The sequence below is a fragment of the Uranotaenia lowii genome, chromosome 2 (assembly GCF_029784155.1).
Source record: "Uranotaenia lowii strain MFRU-FL chromosome 2, ASM2978415v1, whole genome shotgun sequence".
Taxonomy (NCBI): domain Eukaryota; kingdom Metazoa; phylum Arthropoda; class Insecta; order Diptera; family Culicidae; genus Uranotaenia; species Uranotaenia lowii.
In genome coordinates, this window is record NC_073692.1 from 249,862,814 (window position 1) to 249,887,813 (window position 25,000).

Below are 25,000 nucleotides of genomic sequence, written 5' to 3' on the forward strand. Positions count from 1 at the left end.
AGACATTTTGATCGTCAATTTGTTGAGCTGTCAGTCTTTGTAGTTCTACTGCACATGGTTTACATTTTTTAAAAAGTAACTTATTGTAAAAAAGAAAGTTTTTTTTTCTGCACTGTGTTGAGAATTGCCTACGTGGAAATTTATAATTATGACAATAATAAGCTTCCTCTGATGAACGTTTAAAAGAAATGGTAACATTGGTGTGAACTCTGCTTCTCCCCATCCACTTAGGTCTGTTCGTTACAACAGCTCCGTCCTTCAACAAAGCTGGTGCTGCACAGAATCGTTCCAAGCGATCTAAACGTTCCATTTGATATTCCTCTGACATAACGGTTTTGATACTCCTTAATAGGAATTGGCCGCAAGGAGAGGATAGAGGTATAGACGTGCATTTGGACAAAGTAACCACGCCTCTTGTGCGTCGCGGAAGACTTCGTAGTTTTTCAGGAGAACCATCCAAATTATTGGTACTTGTTTTATTTACATTGCGACAACCTGATAAGCTCGAAAGTGTTGGATTACCCGTACTTGTCAAGTTGAAATTAGATAAAAAAGATGACATGCTCTGTGCACTCGTAGTTGGCCTCATTTTGCTAGCTGGCATCGGCGATGGTAGTTTCTCGCTGCCGCAAAAAATGACATCATCATCGTCGCTTTCTTCGTGGAACTCTTTTGCATTAAGACAAATTTTCTCGTGCTCCTGAAAAAATATACATAGATATAGGTTTAATCTACAGGAATCATCAATAAGTAACCTTCTATCAGTCCATAGTTTTTATTATGAATAGACTAATTTTAGACTAATAATCCCTAAAATATATCTTGCATGTGTTTTGCCACCATTACCGCTCAAGGTTTCCTAACAGCAGAACCTCTTTTTCTAAACCTATCTGCTCAGAACCCTGTGAGGTAGGGGAAAATGGGGAAACGAGATCACATTTTCTAGTTTTCATATCTTATCGCAAAAAATACAGTTACAGTTACCAGACCCTGACAATTTCACTTCATTGACTTTCCGTCATTCAAAAATGAGTACAAAATGCATCTTTCTAATGAGCTTCACATCCCGCTTCAGCTTCTCTTCGCTTTCGGCAAACACTTAGGCGGCATCCATAAATTACGTAACGCAAAAAATGCACTCTTTTGACCACCTCCCCCCCCCCCCCCCCCCGTATGTCACAAATCGTAACGTTTCGACATACCTCCCTATGAAAATTACGTAACGATAACTATGACCCCCCCCCCCGTCTTCCCATGATTTTAAACACTGATTTTCGAATAAAGAAAAATATGACATAATTTTTTAAACGTTCTTTAAAATGGAGGTATTATCTCTCTGATAAAATAAATTAATTGTCTTGTTACGAGTTGCTTTGTGCTTGTTAACTGGTGATCTACCTTGTTTACTCTATTTTTTTCAAGCAGCATAACTTGTTATGCAAAATATACGCCATTTCATAATATTCGACGGAATAATCCGAATCAATTGAGAAAAAATAGTAAAATTTCCTTCTAAAGATTGGATTGAGTTCTTGGGGGTGAATGTACCATCAAGACGCCATTCACCGCCCAGTCACCATTTACCGCCCAAAATCACCCTTTTGTGTGTATTTTGAAAAAACTAGGATTTTTTCTCCAAATATAAGACCTGTGTTCTGTGTCGGCATCATTGTTCGACCATTTCACTGAAAAAACATCACTTAATTATGCTAACAATAGCCAGAAATAAAATATTTGGTTTTTCGTTTCCGGTCAAATTATTGAATTCGACGCCTGTTAGCGAACTAAGCATTACTGTACTCCTAGGGCAAAAAGGGTTTTTGTTTACTAGATAGTACCTATTGGACCTAAAATCAACTTGAAACGATAGTTTTATTTTCGTAGAAAAGATTTGCATCAAAAAATTTTCGATTTTTTCAATAGTTGTTGTTTTTTGATGCGTTTAGTGATGGGCGGTAATTGGTGTATAAAAAAAAGTGTGGGTTCCTTATGACCGGTCACGCACAATTTCTTTGTTTTTAACGCATGTATTGTGTCACATGTGTAAATTTTAAGAAGCATTTAGTTTGATAATGTTAGAAAATGATGTTTTATCGCTGAAAGTAACCGGTTACTTGAGGTTGTTTGCCGGGAATCATCATTTTGTCAGTAAACGCACTTTGTTAAAATTTGTACTAAATTTGCGGAAAAAATTATGGTTTTGACAGTTCGTTGTATGGAAAATACTAAAAAGAACAGTTTCCGTGTTGTTTAGATAGTTTTTCCTTGAGAAAACATTATCGATACCCGAAAAAGTCGAGTGGGCGGTAATAGGGCCAGTCGAACACCCCAAAGTTTAGTTAAGGTACACCGGGGTAAGTGGGGACGCGGGGTAAGTGGGGACGGTGGCTATTAAAACAATACTGTCCACTATTTTTTCAAACTTTTAATGCAGAATGTTAAATTTACTTGTAATCTATCCAATAACTGTAAAAGAGATACGGTTCCGACGATTGCGGATATTTACGGTGACTTTTTGTAAATTTTCTATTTTTAACTACGATGTGGAGTTGATGTGCATCTTTTTCAATCGCAAATTTCTCGTAAACTAGCTGGTTCTTAACGAAAAACTCTACATTGAAACAGTCCTTACATTCGAAACAACCAAATAGGAAAAGAAACGACGGTTAAAAATATAGAAAAAAGGGTTTATTTGCAAAAATCTAAAATTTTGTTTCCAAAATCATTCCGAGTGAAAGTTTGCCAAGCGACGCGTGGTTGTTTTCAAGCGGTTATAGAGATACGTTTTTACACTGATTCTGAAGGACTGATATTCTCGTGGATACTTCCCATAACTGTATTAGACACTCGGCTGTCCGATTGAGTGAAGATTTAGTGCAGAGGGACGTGAAATTCCCCATTTTATTATAATTTTGTTTCGATTTCGATCGGAGTTGAAAGTGCTTTGTTTAGGGAAATAGTTGTTATTACACGAAAACCACACGAAAATAGAGAGTCGCTCTCTCGAGAACCTCTCACGCAAGCACTTAGCTCCAAGCGGGCTCTACTGCGTGTTGCGTAGACGACGCAACGTATTGGTAGTCTCCCTGTGCGCAGAAGTTAAGGCGATAATATTAGAATAGAGCAGTGAAAGAAAACGTAAAGGTGCTTGTGCTGCCCAATGGCAGGCACAAGCGCCGGATCGGCGCCCAAAGCGCCAGATCCTTTACGTGGTCAAAAAGTGCTAGGCGAAGACCCAACCCGCAGACTCCCTGGATGGATTGATCCTTTGGGCAAATCAGGAGAACTGATTCTGCTGAGCCTACAAGCAACAGGAGAGGATGAACTCGGTAAACCGATCCAACTTCCAAAGAACCCATTTCTAATCGCAAAGACTATTGAAAACGAAGTAGGTAAGATCGATGGAGCACTGACTGAGGCCAGAGGAACGCAGTACATTTTAAAAGTAAGAAATCCTGCCCAAGCCGATAAACTTAGGAAACTAAAACGGCTAATAGACGATACCCCAATTACCATCACATCCCACAACAAACTTAATCGCAGACTTTGCAAAGTAACCTGCCACGAAGTTGACGGTATCAGTGATGATGTTTTGCTCGAGGAACTGAAGTCGCAAAAGGTCATCGGTGTCAGAAGGATCCAACGACAAGAAGGTATAAAAAAAATAAGTACACCCCATATTGTTTTGACAATTGACGGAACAGTTCTTCCTGAATTTATATTTTTCGGGCTTATAAGAACAAAGGTTCAGGTATACTATGATTCTCCAATGCAATGTCGTCTTTGCTATCAGTATGGACATACGAAAAATCGTTGTTCAAATAAACCTATTTGTGGTAACTGTTCGATTAGTCATGAAGGGACATGTGAAGCAGAAGCAAAATGCATTCATTGCAACGGAAATCATACGCCCTACTCCAACCTTTGCCCGAAACGCATCGAGGAGCAAAATATAATTCGTCTGAGGACAGATGAGTCTCTCTCCATGGGTGAGGCTAGGAGGATCTTCACAGAAAGGCGGCAAAAGAACACGTATTCTAATATTGCTCAAACCCTACAAAATAACGAAATTACGAAACTTAAAGAGTCTGAAGCGAATGCTAGAAGAGAAACCGAAGACTTAAAAACAAAACTAAAACAGTTTAAACAGCATTCGCAGCAGCTTCAAGTTTCACACCAAAAACAAATCAAAGATCTCCAGTCTCAGATACAAGCCTTGCAAATGCAACTGGTAACACCTAAATATCTGTCCCAAGCCGCTCAAGCCCAAACTTCCAATGAAACTCAAGTAAGAAAGCAACCCGAACCGACAGTAAGCTCAGAAGAAAACTCAAAAATAATCTCGAAGCGTCAAAGAAAGCGACAAAACAAGAAACAGGATAAATCTGGAACAGGATCGCCGCCACAGAAGAAAAATGATAACCAAAAACAATCCCCACAGCCTCAACGACATAGTCACAAACAAAACGAAACCCCAACCATGATAATATCGGAAACTGATACTGACTCAGAAACTGATATGTCTTACGACTAAACACTTGTCTCGCTATTCTTACATATTTCTTTTTAAATCACCAATGACCAATCAATCTAACACTACGAACACTGTCATTTCAACCACTAATACCCAACAATTTATAAATAGCGGGAATTCTAACACTCAGGGTAACGAGACTTTTAATGAAAGATCTTTACATAGCGAAGGTCAAAGAACTCCCCTTCTTCTCAATGTAGAAGATGTAGGCGACGTCACACAAAACTCCCAAAGATTTGACTCTTCCCAGCCTTGCCCAAGTCGAACACCGCGCGACTCTAAGGCAATGGCGATACACTGGAATGTCCGGGGCCTAAGAGGACGTTTGCCGGAAATTCAACAACTCTTAAACGATGAAAAACCGTTAATTTTAGCACTGCAGGAAACAAAATGCCAAGAAAATCTAACTTTTCCGCTCAGCCTCACTCGAAATTACAACTGGAAACTAAAAAGTGGTAACAACCGAGTTGATCAACATGGAGTTGGTTTGGCAGTTAACTCCAGCATTCCCCACAGTTTCCATAATATCCAAGTCGACCTACAAGCAACTGCAGTGACCATCCTACATCCTTTCAAAGTCACTTTCATTTCCATATATATTCCCCCCCAAGCTAGCCCTCACAACTATCAAATCAAATTAAACCAACTCTTAGAAGAGCTACCTACTCCTCATGTTCTCATGGGAGACTTTAACGGTCACAACGTAATCTGGGGTAGTCTCAGAACTGACAGAATGGGCTCCATGTTAGAAACATTTATCACTCAACATAACCTGGTGCTGCTAAATAACGGCGAGCATACTAGACTCGATCCCATTTCCGGTCGTACATCTGCTCTAGACTTAACCCTTGTTTCGAGCCATATAGCCAACAAGTTCATCTGGTCGGTAGATGCGGATTGTCGGGATAGTGATCACTTTCCAATCCGACTTTCAATTCCAACAACCAACGAACCACTGCTCCTACGACGTAGGTGGATTACCGATCAAGCTGACTGGGAAAGTTTTGAAAATAAGACTCTTGAACTCTTACCCCCCGAAACACAAGTAACTAGCCAACAGTTCATCGACACAATTGTTGAAGTTGCAGAAGCCTGCATTCCACGAACCACTGGAAGATTCGGTGGAAAATCAGTACCCTGGTGGAACCCGGAAGTAGCGAAAACAATTAAGACGCGAAGAAAGAAATTACGAGCCTTACGAAGAATCAGAGACGACGACCCCAGAAAATCACAAGCCCTTAAAGAGTTCCAAGAAGCTAGGAACATTGCAAGAACAACTGTAAGGAAAGCGAAACAACAATCCTGGGAAAATTTCATCGGAGAGATCAATCCTACCACTTCTTCTTCTATTCTTTGGAGGAAAGTCAACATCCTAAGAGGAAAACGAAGCATACAGCAACCTTGCATAGTTTCAAGCAATAATATTTATACCGATCCTTCTGACATTGCTAATATTCTTGCGGACCACTTTGAAAACATATCTGCCACCGAAAGCTACGCCCCCGATTTTCAAAGCATGAAACACAATGCTGAAAAAAACCCCCCAACTTTTGATGGAGGAGAAGAACTCGACTTTAACGTTCCTTTTAACATTAGTGAGTTACTTTGGGCACTCGATAGAGCCAACGGAAAATCTGCAGGATTCGACACAATAACTTACCTTATGTTAAAACGGCTCCCCCTGCCCGTTAAATATACGCTTCTGAATGTATTTAACGATGTGTGGGCAACTGGATTAATACCACCGGAATGGAAGAATGGACTGGTCATTGCTATTCCAAAACCGGGTAGAAATGCCAGAGAACCTGACAATAACCGTCCTATAACACTACTAAACTGCGTTGGCAAAGTCATGGAGAGGATGGTCAATCGGAGATTATTACATTTTCTGCATCAAAACAACTGTCTTAGCAAAAACCAATACGCGTTCATTAGTGGCAGAGGCACCGAATCATACTTTTCTGACCTGGAATCGATTCTAGAAACACCTTTACAGGAAAGGCAACACTGTGAAATGGTCCTTCTCGATATCTGTAAGGCCTATGACAAAGTTTGGCGACACCCAATCCTCACAACACTATCAGTTTGGGGTGTAAAAGGAAACCTTGGTAAATACATCAACAATTTTTTCATGAACCGAACGTTTTCTGTTTCAGTGAATGGGAAACTCTCTGCTTCGAAAGTACAAGAAAACGGTGTCCCACAAGGATCGGTGATTTCCGTAACCCTTTTTTTGATTGCAATGGAATCAATTTTCGAGCAACTATCCTCAAATATTAAACTTCTTGTCTATGCCGACGACATACTTGTAATAGCTTGGGGACAAGACCATACACTAATAAGGAGTCGACTTCAGGAAGCTATGAACACAATTCATCGCTGGGCGGTTACCACGGGATTTTCTCTATCGCCATCTAAATCGCAACTTTTACACGTCTGTAGAAAATACAAACACTACAGTGTTCCCCGTCTGCAAATCAACGGGACACTAATCGAAGAAGTCAATGTCGCTAAAATTCTGGGAGTAACGGTTGACCGTCGACTACGATTCTCAGCTCATGCTAGGGCCTGTCGTAAAGCACTTGAGTCAACCCAAAACCTGTTCCAAATTATGGGAAGTCGTCTAATTGGAGGAAACAGGAGATCGCTTATGAGAATCCATCAAAGCCTTACAATTCCGAAACTGTTCTACGGCATCGGATTTATCAGTATTGGCAGTGAACAATTCATCAGAAAATTACGCCCGGCATACAATTCTATAGTGAGAAGTATAACTGGAGCTTTCCGAACAAGCCCAATTAATTCAATTTATGCCGAATCTGGAATGCTTCCATTTGAATACCTCTACGTACAACAGCTTACTAAATGTGCAATACTAAGACAGCAGAGGGTTACTATCGAAGATTCGAATAAAACACTAACAATCATTCAGAGAACTAATTCACAACTCCGAAATTTGACGAATGAACAGATACCGTACATCGAACCAATAACGCGACATGGGCCCCGCCAATGGAATGCTAAAACTATAAAAGTTGATTGGAAACTAAAACTTAAACTTCGATCCGGTGCAAACTCAATGCAGGCAATACCTCTTTTCACTGAACATATCAACCGAGAATATTCAAATCATCTACACATCTATACTGATGGTTCGATAGCTGACAACCGGGTAGGTTGCGGAATCTGGTCCTCAAATATTCAAAAACTAATGCGACTCCGACCGGAATGCTCCATATTCTCGGCTGAAACCTACAGCATACTCAATGCGATTAAAAGTGTTAATGACATCGATTCACCTCTAGTAATCTTCACGGATTCGGCGAGTGCTATAACCGCAGTTCAAAATGGGTCCTCCAAACATCCGTGGATTCAATCCATCGAAACAGCTGGACAGTTCAAAAACATAACTCTCTGCTGGATCCCTGGACACACTGGTATAACGGGTAACGAACTTGCTGACCACCTAGCCAACGAAGCCAGAGCAATGCCCAGCATTGCACAAGGTGTTCCAGCACAAGATGCCATAAGAAACCTGAAGCACATCATTAGACAAAGTTGGGAAAGTGTTTGGACAAGCCATAACCAACCATTTCTTCGCCAGATCAAATGTAATACCTACGCATGGAACGACCGCAAACAACGCCAGGAAACACGTGCACTATGTCGACTGCGTATCGGTCACACAAGACTGACGCACTCGGGACTGTTCCTTAGAAACCGAGAACTGTGTGATACCTGCAACACATTACTGACAGTTCCACACATCCTACTAGAATGTCGCAAATACAATTCAATTAGAACAACATGTGAAATCCAAGGAGACATCAGCGAAGTGCTATCTAACAATGAACAAAGAGAATCCAAATTGATAGAATATTTGAAACAAACAAAATTACTGCACCAATTGTAAAATGAAATGTATCTATTTTTCGGAATCTGACCTGAATGACTTATAAAGTTAAAGGGTCATTAATAAATATTATTATTATTATTTGTTTCCAAACCCTACCTGGGGTAAGTGGGGACGGCTTTATAAATACTTGATGTTTACACATTTTTTCAATTTTCTCTTCTTCATTCAATACAATTTAGCTTTATTTAACATTCAGATCATGAAAAGTTGGGAAAATTACTTGTTTTTTCTAAAATAAGTATATACCGTGAAGGGCCCAATGGCCGCGCATTTAAGCAATGATGAATGTTCTCTGTGCCGTACAAAAATCGTTTTTTGTGCGATTCCGAAAAGAAAAGCACTGACACGTAGTCAAACTTACGTTCTTTAAGGGAAAAATTGAAAAATGAGAGATTTTTCATTGTAACGTCACAAAAACGCGAATTTGTAAAAAGTGTTTGTGTACCAATGGCCGCGCACGCTTATGATGCCTGTTCCAATCGCCGCTCACAAGTGTACCAATGGCCGCGCACTTCTTAATTTGATTTAAACAGTGATTAAGGTATCCAAACAGTTAAAAATGCTGTTTACATGGCTCTCAGGCTCATTGCGATTATTCTCAGGTAAAGATTTTCAATATTCAATATTCACACATCAAATACTGATTTGTCGTCATTGTTTTGTGATACTAGTCTAGTGCAAAATTAGTATGAGGCGCCATTTTTACAAAGCATTAATTTGCCTGAAGATATATTGGAACAATGTTTTCAGTCCCGATTTCGATGAATCATCACAAATTCGGCGAGCTGTCTGAAAATCCTCGAGGAAACTGACCAACTAATACTGTATTTGTTTTCTCCACTCGTGGAATGTTCCACCGTACCCGATAAAAACAAACACAAATCGTCGCCAGTGTATTGCTACCTCGCTCACTCACACGCTCTCTCGCAACACTGGCAAAATTATCGGTGGGCCACCGTCCGTAAGCAGAACTCCGACAGGTCAAAACCAGTGCAACACCGTCCGAATAAACAAACAGTTTGACAGCACCTAGTGGTGCACCAGTGCAACACTAGTGCAACACTCGGCATAAACAAATACAGTATAAAACGTAAACAGATCCGAATTGCTATCTAACCTCAAATTTCCAACACTTTGTAGCAAATTTTATTAGATAATCGTTTCTTCTGACACTGTTTCAAAAAAATGTGTTTTTTCGGCCGGTTTTATGAAGGAAAACATTGATTAGATACTTGCCTGTGAATCTTATATAACCTTTGTGAAATTCCGAAGAAGTTCTCTAAGTTTAACTGCTGATAAATACTAGAATACTTTCCGTGCGCGGCAATAGAAACATTCGAAATTCAGGTGTGCCAATGGCCGTGCACAACAATATTGCCATTGTTTCCGCAACAGAACCTTCAAACTGTTCACTTTTCTTCACAATTGATTCGTTATACAGCCACAAATAACTTACGTTCGAAAATGTTTGCCAAGGGGCTCAAATTAAACACAAAAAACTGAATTTCAAAAAGAGACCCGTTTAGCTCACTTGCTAAGGACAACAGAAAAAATGGCATCCGACAAAAACGATGTTTGTTTTTATTTTTTCCTGACCTCAAAAAGCAGAATAAATTTATTTCTAGTATGGCAAGTGAAAGATGCCTAGCGGAGGTATCCGAAAATGCGAAACATAGAAATTTTCGTTGTTGAATTTCGGAGAAAATAAAGATTAAAGTTGAAAGTGCGCGGCCATTGGTACTGCGCGGCCATTGGTGCTTTCACGGTATTCTCGATAATATCGGATTACACACAAAAATCATTGTAAGATGCCTTATAAATAGTACCATGAACTTTTTTTCAAAATTTCGGACGGTTCGAGCAATAAAGTAACGTATTCAACCAAAAAAACACAAATTTGTTGAAAATTTCCTGAGAAATCAAAGGGAAAATCTACCGTCCCCACTTACCCCATAAAGCGGGGTAAGTGAAGACACCAGCAGTCCATAACAATTTACGTGATAACTTTTTTCGCTTGGCGTCTATCAAGCTCGTCTCTTCAGCAATTGTGAACAACATGTTCTGCATCACATTGAACGCGATTTTATCAAAATTGACCCACTGCTGATTTTTTAATGATTTTTTAAAGTTGAACTATACGAAAAACCGTCCCCACTTACCCCGGTGTACCTTAATTATTTTGAAAAGCGTACATTTTTCGCATTCCACTAATTTTTTTATTTAAAGTAGAGCAGTTTTGGGATGTATTGGAAAAGAAAGCGAATAAAAATCTGCCGTCGTTTTTTTATTACACATGTTTGAAGTTGAAAAACCGCTTAACTGGGCGGTGAATGGCGCCTTGATGGTACCTAATATTCGGTTTTCCAACGGTTATTTCACGGATATCCAATACACGTTTAGTTTGTCTTAGAATCTTTGAATAGGAATGGTTACAAACCAGTTTCAATCTTGTTAAAGCTTACAAATTTTAAGCTGATTTTGGTTCGCTTATCATTCAGCAAAAATTGCATGATATCAAAAAAGCAGCGGTTAAACTGAAATTTTTTAGGAAAAAAAATCGTTAAGTATCGATGAGCATACCTCCCCCCCTCCCCTATGTCACAATTTGTAACGCTAGAGCTTACTCCCTCCCCTCCCCCCCCACTAGGAGCGTTACGTAATTTATGGATGCCCCCTTATTTCATTCCGTTTTCATCTATTTCGTTTCGAAACGATGGTACAACAATACTTTTTTTCATGTTCCTTAACATAAAAAGTCCTTCAAATGTGTAGGAACTTTCGATGGAAAAAGTAAAACTTTTCAAAATAAAATGCTAATTAATTCTGGCAACACTGTAAAACCATACAAACTTTTGTATGTCAAGGTTTTATGTTGAAAAACTTAAAACTTAAACTTTGTAGAACATTTTGAAGCGTTTTGACGAACATGAAAAAATGTAAAAGGGATTACAGTTTAGCGTTAACTTTTTCAGGCGGTGAGTTTGGTTGAATTCAATTCCATCCGAGTAATGAAAGTGAAGTGCCCGAATATGTAATTCGATGAATAGTATTTCAATCTTTTCTTCCGATGATGAACTTTGCTTTTTAAATTTTGTGAATATCACTTTTTACGATTTTTTGTTAACCTTTGCACATTAAGGATAAATTATGTTTTTCTACGTGTAAACTATAGGAACATAGATACTTACCACATAAGCATCGTAGGAGTATAGCTCAGCATCACAATCATCACAGAGATAAATATCAAAAAAAGCAGGTTCCACCATTTGTTCTTGTTGCATTTCTAGTGTATGAGAACTAGCTTGTTTTGGTAAAAGGCACTTTCGACTGGACGTCTGTTGTGCTTGATCATACAACTGCAAAGATACAAAATAAATGATAAAATATTGTATAAGTACAAAATGTGTTATTTTCTTACCATGTTTTCATTTCGAAAGGTTACTAGAAGTTTGTTAGTTCGGCGCTGGTATAACGAAGTGGTTGAGTTGTAATTGTTGATGAAACGTAATGTGGCTGGCTCGTATGACGCTAAATCTGTGCAGAACCGCAACAGAAAGACACATTTGTGAAAAGTATAACAAATTACAACCAACTCTCTCATTTTTTCCAACCAATTCTAAAAAATAAAAATAATAGATAAGTTCTTTACTTTGTGCCTTGACTCAGATTTATGTTACAAAAGAAGCCACCAATGGTTCACGACTAGCATAGATACTTACCCCCTTAAAGTTGGGTGGTTGATGAAATGGAACCACAAACTCCAAATCACTGGGCCACCATTCTGGTTCGCTGTATTCTTCAATCGATGGCATCTGTATGTACCCTAACGAGCACTGTACCATAAATGGGATAAATTTTTCTAATTGTGGTTCCGTTATTTTTTCTAAAGAGGTAGGATAACCTCCAGCAAATAGCAAGGGTAGGTTGGAAACCATATTTTTACAATTTCCGTTATCCATTGTTACAAAACCGATTTAGAAATCAATTGGTTTATGGGAGATCTGAAAAAAAAAATCTATGAAATTATTGAGCATACAAACAAAAGTTTACCCACTGTTAAGTATTTCGGGTATAGCTCATGTGCAATAGCACTAGGCAACAAAATTACCATTTTTCCGAGGTGCCAAGCTTCGAAGATTAAATTTTGACTAATTTGTGGGTGTACGGATAGAAAACGCGTGGACTGTACCTTTAGAAAAACAACTTTATTCTGCTAGTTTCAACCACGAAGTGTGGAACGGAAGTTATTGTTTTAATGTATTGGTGTGAAAAATACAAAATTGTTTTGAAAAAAGTTTTAATTTTAAAATTTTCTTGCTTCAGCACTGTCAGTCGATGTACACGGTAAATTGGGGCTGAACATCCACCCCCGCCATTGAATTTCCTGGAAATTCAATCCTTCGAGGAACCGGGAACGTCTTCATCCAAAGGAAGTAGAGCCAGCTTCGCCGTCGATCGCTTGTAGGTGTTGGTTGATGTTTTCACCGTGACTACCCTGGTGATGTTGTCCTTGCCGGGATGTATGTCGGTCACTCGAGCTAGCTTCCATTGTAGGGGCGGCAAATTCTCCTCCTTCATCAACACCAGATCACCGACCCGTATTTCGGTGTGACCAGTGTTCCACTTCTGCCGCTGTTGTAGTTCGGAAAGATAGTCCGCAGACCAACGTTTCCAAAAATCTGCACGCATCTTCTGGATATGTTGCCACCTCGATAACAGACCTGGTTTGATGTGATCATAACATGGCTCGGGAATTGCTCTTATTGGACGATCAATCAAAAGTGACCGGGAGTCAAAGCTTGAGTGTCACTTGGATCCGACGACTGTGGAACGAGTGGACGTGAGTTGAGTACGCCCTCGATTTTGGCAAGTAGAGTTGACCATTCCTCTTCGGTGAGCTTGGTGTCTCCCGCGGTGCGTTGGATGAGTTTCTTCGCAGATTTAATTCCAGCCTCCCATAGACCACCCACGTGTGGTGATCGTGGTGGAATAAAGTGCCAACGAATTTCTTGAGGGATGGTAAAATCGTGGATCGCCTTTTCCATTTGCTGCTGCTTGAACAGTACGTACAGCTCGTGAAGCTCCGAATTGGCACCCACAAAGTTGGTGGCGTTGTCTGTAAAGATGTCAGTTGGGACCCCACATAATTTCGTAGCGTCGGATTCTCCCGGAAAGCGTCGGATGATGTCGGTGAAAATCGCCTTGAACTTGAACCAATTTTCTGGCTTTCCGTCAAACGTTGGTAGCGGTGTGTTGAGGAAAGGAGATGGTTGCATACGAGTAATAGGTGCTGGTAGACTGACAGGATCACTAGATGTTGTAGGAACTATCACTTGTTTCTGCTCTTCCTGCTTCGCGTGGAGATCCAACAAACGACACACTTGACACCTAACCTCATTGTACAGGTCTTCGAATTCAATGTATTTGGCTTCCTGATCCTCCATGTTGTCCGGTGCGAGAGCGTAAATGCGGTTCTGGAAACCGTTGAACTCCTCGTAGGTCGCTTCGATAGTCTTCAAATATGTTTGTAATAAATGCACTTCCGGGAGTGCATCTTCTCCTGCGTAACGAAGACTATTCTTGATCCGGGTAAGCTTTCCTTTAACCGCACCACGCTGGTGTGAAAGAGCAACGAATTGATCCGCCATTTGTTTTTTCTTGGACTTTTCTGCTTGGCTCTTAGATTGTTCTCCAACGGTGGCAGAGGATTCTCCGGAGCGATTCTTATTCGGAGGCGTAGAAAACATTCGCGCGGTTGTCCCAAAACAAGAAACGACCGTAACTACTTCGAAGATCCGGCGATGTAGGACCAAAAATGTACGGATAGAAAACGCGTGGACTGTACCTTTAGAAAAACAACTTTATTCTGCTAGTTTCAACCACGAAGTGTGGAACGGAAGTTATTGTTTTAATGTATTGGTGTGAAAAATACAAAATTGTTTTGAAAAAAGTTTTAATTTTAAAATTTTCTTGCTTCAGCACTGTCAGTCGATGTACACGGTAAATTGGGGCTGAACAGTGGGCACAGAATCCAAATATGCAAATCGTTAGCTCTCGTTTTTGAAATTCAAGTTTATTTTGAAATGGCATTTGCACATTTTTATTACAACCCGTCCAGTAGGCCGTTGTTTCTACCTACTAGCGTGGCATCACTAGTAACAAGATAGAAAAAAGATTTTGTCAGTCCAGTTTTGCCTTTTTATCTTTATCTTTGATCTTTATTTTTATTGACTAATAAAATAGTACTTTTCAAAAAACATTTTTGAAGCTTAAAATTCGGAAGTACAACATTTTGGAGACGAGATTAAAGAACTCACGTTTGCAATCAACGCGAAATGGCACCACCAACCGAAATATTGCTCGAAATGATTTTGGAGCAGAACGCCCGTTTGATGATTATGATGGAGCGGTTCAACAACCAAGCCGCCCCGAGTCCGTGGCGTCGAACATAAAGGTGTTCTGTTACGATCCCGACAACGGTTTGGTGTTCGATAGATGGTTCCAGAAATACAAGGACCTGTTCCTGAGAGACTGCACCGGGACGCAACGAGCTAAGCACTTCGAAAACCCCTGAGCCCTTCGACTCCGTCGCGCTGATTCCAGCTAGCGTCATCAGTCGTCCCGGCCCTGATTTCGTCTGCAGCAAAGGGTTTTTTTTTTTAGTTGGTAACCACAGGTGATAAATCCCGGTTTACGGATTGTATTCCAAGGCACGGCGAGCCACCGCGTCCCCCCAGTTTGCTACTCTGGGTCCAAGGGTACAATGGGAAGACTCATGATATACTTCGTGTATACCCCCTACTCTCTAAACGCCGCAGACCTGGTCCCCACGTCGAACTGTTTAGTACACTATGCTTCAATAATGGGAGGTCTATTCGCGCTAATGCGCTCCAAGGCAATACTCATTAACGAGACCACTTTCAGCAAAACCTCTCATCCTTACTACTCGACGCCTGAATTCTCCTCTAACGACTTGAGAACCGACATCTCCTCGCAACTCGAGATTCCCACACAAACCTTTCCTCTTCGCGACTTGAGGCCTGATCTCTCCTCTAACGACTCGAGATCCGACCCCTCCTCGCATCGACTCGAGGTTTACCTCTCCTCTGCACGATTCAAGGCCCGATCTCTCCTCTAACGACTTGAAATCTGACCTCTCCTCGTAATGACTCGAGGATACCACTTGTACTCCTCCTCTTGTTGATAAGGGGCCTGATCCCTCCTCTTACGACTCGAGACCCGACCCCTTATCATAAAGACTCGGGGTTGACCACACAAACCTCTCCACCTGAAGGTTACTCCGACTCGAATGGCTCACCCGGCGTCGAGAGCCACTCTATCCGTGGGTATTCCCCGAACGTGGAACAACCCTTTCACAACGATTTCCACTGCGAAGAAGGTCAAGTCTTATCCCCGCAGTTTCTGTCGTTGAGAACCGCCCTACTCGGATACTCCCCGAAGGTGGAGCATCCTACGCACGAACGCGGCGCACCCACGGCATCCGCTACGCAGAAGGTATTGTCTAATCTTTGTAGCTTAAACCGTGGGGTCGGACGCACTCTACTAAACAGCCCCCCGTCGATGGGGTCAGTCTACTCCGACCGTTGTCCGGTCTTCTTTATCCCCCTTGGCTGGCAACCCTAGGATTTTTGGCCCGCGGATTTCCCTGCCCGTTGTGTGCCAGATCGAGAGCAGCTTGTCCTGGACTCGCGCCTATCACGGCACACGTTCGGGACTTGGAACGCTCCGACTCGGATGTTCCCGACGAGACGACATCCTACTCCGACTCGAAAGGCTCGCCCGGCAACGAGAGCCTCTCTACCCGTGGATATCCCCCGACAGTGGTTAAGGGGTTCTCCAGCCTGTGAATTCAGGCAAGTATGATACCCCTGATTGCATTCCTGCGCCTGATGATATTCTCCCTTCTAGAGCGCGTCGCTCCAAATCTGCTCCGGAACCTTCAGATTCCATAAGCCTTTACTACCTCTGCTTTCTCGGCGCCTTCAAACATAATATTAGACTCCCTAACGGCGTGGTGAACGAATATGGTCGTACGCTGAATCTCTGCTTTGCCAACAATGGGTCTCGTTTACCGACCATCGAATTCGCTCTTGCACCGAATGTTAAAGTAGTCCCACATCACTCTGCTCTATTAGCATCTTTTGAAGTAACTAGGCTGAACGCTACTGTAGAAAAACTAGCGACCTTCTACCTCGACTTCTAGAACGCTAACTTCGACGACATCTCTCGTATCCTGGCCACTATCGGCTGGGTATCTGAGCTTGATCTATCGAATCCCAACGCCGTCGCCGAAAGTTTTTCACATATACTGAATTATGGCATCGATCGCCACGTTCCAAAATGCTCTAGAGGTGGAAATATGCGAATTCCCCGGGTCACGACTGAGCTGCGACAACTAAAGACGGCAAAAAGGCGCGCCCTTCGAAGATACAAGGAGCAAAAATCATCATACACCAAGGATATACATCGTAAATGTTACCATAACTACCTACGTCGCGTACAACGTAACCTCAAGTCTTGCCCAAGATCGTTTTGGATACACGTAAACAGTCAGCGGAAAGAACCTGGTATACCTTCAAACATGTTTCTGGATGGCATTACGGCGAACTCTGATCGTGTAATCTGCGATCTTTTCGCCCAAAAATTTTCTGGTATCTTTAATTCCGCTTCAACATCCCCAGAACATTTAGCTAGCGCTGTCAGGAACGTCTCGCCATTGGGCTTTTCATTTAATGGTATTGAAATCGAGGAGGCAGTCATTTCTAAAGCAGCAACGAAGCTATAGAATTCCTTTTCTTCTGGCCCGGATGGGATACCAGCTGATTTTTTGAAAAGGTTTATGCCTGTTTCGCTGACTCCTATTCGGCTCATTTTTCAAGCTTCGCTTGACAGAACTACCTTTCCTTTCCTATGGAAGGAAGCTTACATGTTCCCGGTAGATAAAAAAGGAGATAGGTAGCCAAACATTTTCAATTGGTGGTCTTGGATCCTTTTTTCCCATCCTGTAAAATAACGTCTCCTATGATCAACACGGATTCATGCTATCTATACCGATCCCAACATCTTCGTTCAGCACCGTATCGTCCACAGTCCAAAGACTAGGCAGTGAGGTTTGTGGACACACTCAAGCGGTCGATGTTCAAAATCAACGAGTCAGAACGGCGTGAGAGTGAAACAACAAGTTGTAAGTAGCAATTCATCATAGAACATCCTTGTTGATATGTTTGGATTGTCATCAACAAAACAGCAAGACACCACACCACACCACCAACGTTCCGAAGAAGTTTCACCAACCCAGTACGTCAAACCGATTCAACAACAACCGGGTTCCTCTGCTACTATCAACGATCCCGGAAACCAGCTCGACTCAACTATTGAAGTAGACGATCAAGCTGAATTCCTGGAAGCCATTGAAGAACAGAGCCCTCAACAATCAACCCAAGAACGTATTCCTACAGGTTCCAGCCGACCACAGCCTATAACCAGAATGCCGTCAATCTTTGAGTTGTACCTATAGTGTTCTAGAAATAAAAAGGGAGGAATATTACAACCCGACTACCTACTAGCGTGGCATCACCATTGTAACAAAATAGAGAAAATAATTTGTCAGTCCAGGTTTGCCTTTTGACTAATAAACTAGTACTTTTGTAAAACAGTCTTTTAAGCTATAAATTCGAAAGTACAACAATATTTTGCAAACATTTTTATACAAAGACATTGAACGTTAAAGTTTTAATTCATTCATCAACTTTTTTGAAGACCGCGAGCAGTTTTAACTTCCTAGAAAAAAAAAAACTACAAACGTTCCCAAAAACGATGTTTTCGATGAAATTTTAAAAAAATAACCATAATTTTATCTAAAATATCTTTTGAAGCGATGCCAGAAATGCTTAGTTATGAATTTTTCAAATGTATTTTCTAAAAATTATGGAATGTCCTTTATTGAATCCATTGTATCTTTGAATCTGGAATTTCTAATCAAAATCTGAATCCTTGATTGAATAGAGGATAATACAAAACATAAAAATCTGTTGCATGTAGGCTTGTTAGTTCATCACCTTTTCTTTCTTTTGGATTTGTCAAAAACGACTGGCTATAGGTATTCCCGAAACACTTGACAGTATATGTAGGTAAGCTTTCCTTCTAGATTTAAACCTCAGGAGAAAATGATAAATATATTTTCTTTAATACCTGAAAAGCGATGAAATCGCTGCTGAAATTGGATGCTGATTTCCCACTATTGCAAGTGGGATGCTGCTAAATTTTCTTACGGATTTTTCTTAAGGAGAGAAAGAATAACTTTTCGCTTCCATCGCCCATTGAGTTTGCTTATCATTTGCAGCAATCCATATTGCAAAAAAAAAAATCAAAATCCAGCACAATTTGGTGTGTAGGTACTAGCAATTTAAATTACGCTAGATTTTAGATCTACGTTTAAATTTGAAAATTGGAACGAAAATGGGTGTCTTATTTAATGTCCACTAGACATTGCAATTCACTTTTTTCTTTGTTTATCTTCTAGAATATTTTTTTAGAACGATAATTTGTCACTTTCATGTTCACCTGAGATGTAAATCGAGCTTGAGCTAGAAAAGTTAGCCTTGGGATTTAGCTTTCTTGAAGAATATCCTTTAGTCTTTTTATTTCATTTAAAGATTTTTTTGTACATACCTGTTTTCCGTCAATTACAAGGCGAGATTATGGATGGAGAAAGCATTTACGGAATTAAGGATTCGTTGGAGGTTGTTGAATATACCATTTCGCTTGCAGATTGGAATCTCTTTCAATTCGTGACTGATAAAATGCATTCAACACTTTGAATTGGTTACAAACCACACACACAGTACCGTTTTTCAAAGTTTAAAGAACTTTATTTATGTCGCAGCATTATCTTACTCTCTTAGTGAAGTACGGAACAAATCCAACTTATAATTTTCTTTTATAACATAAATGCAAATGGCCACAAAATCTAATATAATCCAAAACTGACAGTAGTAAACTACACACTCACTGATAGATAATCTTTTGATATTAAATAAAACCCATTGTCTACACGGCAAAAAAATATGCATTAAATTTATTTTTATCATGATCAACACGGACAGAAAAATCTACCCACTCTGGGTACTTTTTAAGGTAAAGCGCCACCTCCATGATGCATCTAGCGGATGGTGATCTCACATGCCAAATCGCCATTCAGCCATATTGAAAAAAGTTTTGACAGCTGGCTGTAGTGTTTACAAAAAAAGGGGTCCAGGGATGCCAGGTGTTATGGCGTATTTTTTTTTGTTTCCGGATTTGACTTTGGAACCGTCAGAATAAAAAAACGATTTTCGGGTTTCAAGTTATTCCATACGTAGGTGTGCGTGAGAACGAGCGCAATGTTTACATGCAGCTGTCATTTTGTTCTCCCGACTAGATTTCTTCATTCGGTTCTTCACATACGGATTGCATTTTTTCGTGTCCGGATTGCACTGGACAGCAGATAGTACGATTTTGCTTGGCTGAGAGGTTCAAAATCGCGGCAATCATCATTTTCCCGTTCATTATTTCAACTGTTTTGCTTTCAGCCAAAAACAGCTGTTTAATGTTTTGACAACAACGTTGAGAGTATTGGTGAACTTCTCGCAAAACTGACTTTCTTCTCAGGGCGACTCCGTCCGTTTTTCGAGTGAACCTAGGTTGCCTCTCGAGCAATAAATGAGCTCGATGACAGCAGTTAGAGCGAACCTAGGTTGCCTCTAGTTTGCCTCCAGGTGAAAATAAATACGGTATTAGAGATAAAAAATTAGATGCACGCTCCTTTATTTTAACTCAAAATTAAGTACGACCGAGGTTCAAAACATAGTTCGATTCTATGAACTTAAAATTAAGTATCCTTTTTTCTTCATGCGATGGTTCAAAACGGAGTTCGAACTGCGAACTCAAAATTGATACCTTTTTTTCCTTCGGCGAGGGACAAAGCTGAGTTCAACCAAATGAACTAAAAATTGAACTCTCTTTGTTGGACTGAAAAACACTTAGCGAGTTCAGTTATCAGTTCGAACCGGAACAGCAACCAACGAACACGTCGCAAAATTTTGCGTCCCGGAACAATTAATATGAAGAAATGCATATTTACCGTGTCAGCGTAAAATTCTGTCCGTCATTGTCATCATACGGTGAGCGGCTTGGAATGTCCGGAAAATTCCGGATGTTTACTTTCCGTACGAAGTAACATCCGGAAGTTTTCTTTGACCGGGAGTGTCTAAACTTTCCACCGCTCTGTAATTGCAATGCAATGTACCGGAACAGCAACATCCGGGTACAACAAATTTTAATCATCCTTTAATTCCCTGAAAATAAGCTACCATCGAAAAAAAGGTTAAATTCGAGTTCGGCTGCCGAACTTAAGCGGTGCGTGAGCTCGTGGTTCGGCGCGTTCACCACAATGGCGCAGTGGGTAGAGACATTAATTCGTAAGTATGGGACCTTCTGGAATCGATGAATGGACCACTGACGAAGCGAATGAGGTTGGAAAAAATTAGGGAGTTTAGGGTTTTGATTGGCTGCGATTTTGAGATTGATGGCGGCTAAGTTTGGGTGTGTGATGGAATCACAATTCAACATGCAGGTTCAAGTGAGTCGATGTGATGGAGTTGTGGACGTGAATTCTTCGGAAACTTGTGCGACGAGCCGTTATTTAGGTTTTATTTTACATATCCCTGCGGAGTGTACTTTCCACTTTTCATGACATCGGATTCTGCCAAAAATAGTTTTTTTTCCATCATGTCACAAAAAAGAATCGAAATTTAAAAAGAAAAAATAATATTGTGACGGAAGCTGATCGTGGTCGGTGCCACAAATGAAAGAATTAATATAAAGATAATTTTGCGTGTATTGGGCAACATTTTTTGTGACTCATCCCTCCCATTTTCCCCAAAATAGCGGGTACTCACTCTCTTTCACAAGCTCGCAATGTGCTTCCTCCTCGGCCTGAATTTTTCTCGCCTCGGGTGCGGCGATCTGCTGTGCACGGATGCGGCGACCGAAGACAGTCGATTTCGACGGCTGATCCACCGATTGTTCTTCGCCTGCTGCGGCGATGAAAAGCGGCCCGATTCAGCGGGATTTCTTCGCCACCAGTGCGGCGTCGATGTTGGCCCCTGCCGCGGCGATAAAATTCGGTCCTGCTCGGCAGCAGTACCCCAGGATTCTTCGCCACCGGTGCGGCGACGAAAGCGAATGAATTTGGCTGCTGTGCCACCAGATGATCCTCGCCTCGGATGCGGCGATGAAAAGCGATCCTAATCGCATCGATTCGCCGCGATTTTCCACAGGATCGACGATCGATGGCAGGTGAATTCGGCAATCGTCTCCGGGCTTACTCGCCACTGGTGCGGCGACCTGAAGCGCTTGGTTTCGGCGGAGGTTCCACCGGATTTCACGCCACTGGTGCGGCGTTCGGGATTCTATCAGATCCGGTCGTTGAATTGCCGGAGGTTCGCCACGGATGCGGCGATCGAATTCGGCAGACTTGGCGGGATTCTTTCCACTCGTGCTGCGCTCGGATTCGGCAGACTGAATTACTGAGAATCCGCCACTTATGCGGCGATGGGATCCGCTCGGATTCGGCTGTAGTTTCCCGGAATTTGTCGCCACTGATGTAGCAACCCGTGCGAGGCTGGAGTAGGTGATTGCTCTACCAGAATCACGCCCCTGTTCCGGTGAGGATGTTGTGCAGATGAATGGTGGTTGATGTGTGGAAGGTGTGGAGGCCACGTGGCGAAGGCTTTGTCACGTACTAGGCCCTGTAGAGTTGGCCAAAGGAAAAGAATTTGCCAAAAAAGAAAAAAGGGGTCCTGGGGACAAACCGTCTCATTAATTTTCTGCTGGGGTTCTTTCGAGCTTGCTGGATACTTACGGACTTCCGACCCCTTCTCCGTTATTTCGGTTCTTTGCAGAGCGTGTCTGTGGCCCGGGCGAGCACTTGGCTTGAGTATTCTGGGGGGAAAAAACGAGGAACTTTTAGTTTCCTTCCCCTGTCCGCTTTTGGCGAGACTTACCGGACACTGTGTGGACGTTTGGCTTTTCCGCTGACCCGTCCCGTTGTCCTGAGCTCTGGCCTAGCCGCTCTTGCGATAGCCGGATTTTTCAGCCGGGATGCCTGCTGGAACAAGTTCCTTATTAAGAGCTGTTTGCCGCAATTGTTTTTCACCAGTTTACCTCTTGTCCCGATGGAGCACGGAGTTTCCCTTATTGGGACTTTGAGACAGGCCCCACTCTCAACTGGCCACTTTTTTTCTTTAAATTTAGCGAAATTCTTCGCGCAGCGTCCACCACCTTTTTCACCGGAACTTTGAATGACGTCTTGTCAAACTTTTCCGTTGAGATTGCTGCCAACTTTTTCGTATCAAAAAGGCAAAACAATGCCCATTTGGAAATTCCATCCGAATATGGTCCGATTCCGTAAGATTTCGACTCGTCGAGCAGATACTTTCGATGATTGTTTTTCCAGTCAGGGATTTTTCCTGCTTATCCGATGCACGCTAATAAAATGTTGAGGAAGGATGGGTTCTTATTGAAAAAATGTTGCCAGATCGCTAGAATCGTATCAAATTAACAGATTTGTTGTTACAGAAAAAATCAAATGCAACATAAAGCCTGTTCAACAGCCAATTGAAATTGGTTTCAATCGATTTCGATTGGTAAATTGTTGTTCACTCAGCCAATGTTTTGGTCGAAACTAATCCAATTGACGTTCAATGAAGCCAATCGGAATCGATCGAAACCAATCGAAATCGATCAAGCCCGAGAGCAGGATTTGTTTCTATCGGTTTCTATCGCACTAACACAAATGCAGTTGTTTACTGTCAAAAAACAGCTGATTCGGTTTTGTTTTTAAATTTTCAAGATTGAAAGTGATGTCATTTGTTAGTTAGTGTGATTCGTACAAGTGAAACTGGAGTCAATCGGTGCAGCGTCGGTGGTGCTGTGCCAGTGATGTTGTGTAAGAGGTGCAGTGATGGTGGTGCAGTGTTAGTGTTGTGGTGTTATTGATTCGGTGTTCTCTGTCGGGTGCTGAGTCGGTGATGCTGTGCCAGTCGTGCTATGTCGGTGGTGCTGTGCCACTCGTGCTAAGTTGGTGGTGCTATGCAACTCGTGCTAAGTCGGTGGTGCTGCCAGTCGTGCTGTGTCGGTGGTGCTAGTGTTGGAATGATGTCTAGCAATTGCTAGAGACAAAAACAGCTTATTCTGTGTTTCGTTTCTGTGAACCGTGCAGGTGCTATGTCTCTTCGGCGGTGATGTGTCAGAGGTGCTGTGTCAGTGATGCAGTTTTAGTAGCATTATTCAATGCAGTTGCTGCACCGAAGCAAAAGTGAAAAAAATACAAAATAAATACAATAAGGTTAAAATACAATAAGGTTAAAATAAATAAATACATATTTTGAACAACAGAAGAAATTTATTTTTAATTACAATATTTCCGTATTCCTAAAGTCATAATACAATATTAATTATGGAGGTGCACATTTTTGAAAAATATCCGGTGAACCGGTAAAATGACATATTTCATTAACTTAAATATTTTAAAAAAAGCTGCAAATTATGTTTTCCTATTTCTGGGATTATTTGGCCCTTCTGTAGCCTAGAATGGCTCCACCACTCCTCAACCGGAACCAAACCTGGATGGAAGACATCTTTTAATTATCGAGGTGATTGGGGACCTAAACAAAAGCAATAATTACTTTTTCTCATAACCTGCTAAAATAAATAATAAAATACTAACCTTTTTCTGTTTTAAAATTCTTGTGCCTCTGATAAACTTCCATCAGCGGCTTCTGGATTTGTTTTTATCTGCCTACCGTCTTGTTTTGGCAGCAGTCATCCATCTCTGAGGAATATCATGCCCAGAACCGTTTTTGTACTGGAAAACGAAAAACCACGTCAGTTAAATAATGATGACAAACGTTATCGTTATCGGAGTTAATAATAATAAGTTATCGGAGAAAATAATCTGTCTGAAATTCTTAAAATATGGCGAACACAATGGGTACGTTTGATTTGAGTTAATTGCCTAAAACTTTTTTGCATTATGCTTAAAGAATCTCGAAACCTCAAAAAGCACAGCTGAATAAGAAAATGACAACAAACATAGCGTGTTAGTATTAGTGAATGGCTGTTCAATCAACAGCCTAATAGAAATCGATCGAAGTCAATTGAAAAAACAGCTGATCAACTGTCAATCCATTTCAATTGATTTCGATTGGGTTTCGTTGAACACACCTATAATAAAATCGAATATCAAGAAAATTTTCGACTAGTAAGCTACTTTCAAGTTTATATGCTGGCAGCATCGATCAGAGATGCCAGGTGTCCTGATTTATCAGGATTTGTCCTGATTTTCGTGAGACCGTCCTGATTTTTCAAAAACTCTTGAGTTGTCCTGATTTTTTAAAATTTGTCCGAAACAGGTCCTGATTTTTCCTGATTTTCATAAAAAATTCTTAAATATGATCAAATTTGTAGTTAAACTATAAGAAAATCGA

General features: G+C 41.2%; 1 protein-coding gene across 1 annotated transcript in view; it reads right to left on the minus strand.

Moving 5' to 3' along the window:
- The window catches only part of LOC129742498 (uncharacterized), a 20,711-nt gene extending 1,221 nt beyond the window's left edge, over positions 1–19,490 (minus strand). The window contains exons 1-5 of the mRNA XM_055734399.1: positions 19,143–19,490; positions 12,170–12,451; positions 11,869–12,066; positions 11,639–11,806; positions 5–700 (exon numbers count right to left, since the gene is read on the minus strand). Coding sequence (XP_055590374.1) covers positions 5–700; positions 11,639–11,806; positions 11,869–12,066; positions 12,170–12,409 — 1,302 coding nt within the window. The 5' untranslated portion in view covers positions 12,410–12,451; positions 19,143–19,490. The remainder of the gene's footprint in view (positions 1–4; positions 701–11,638; positions 11,807–11,868; positions 12,067–12,169; positions 12,452–19,142) is intronic.
- Between the last annotated feature and the right edge of the window lie 5,510 nt (positions 19,491–25,000).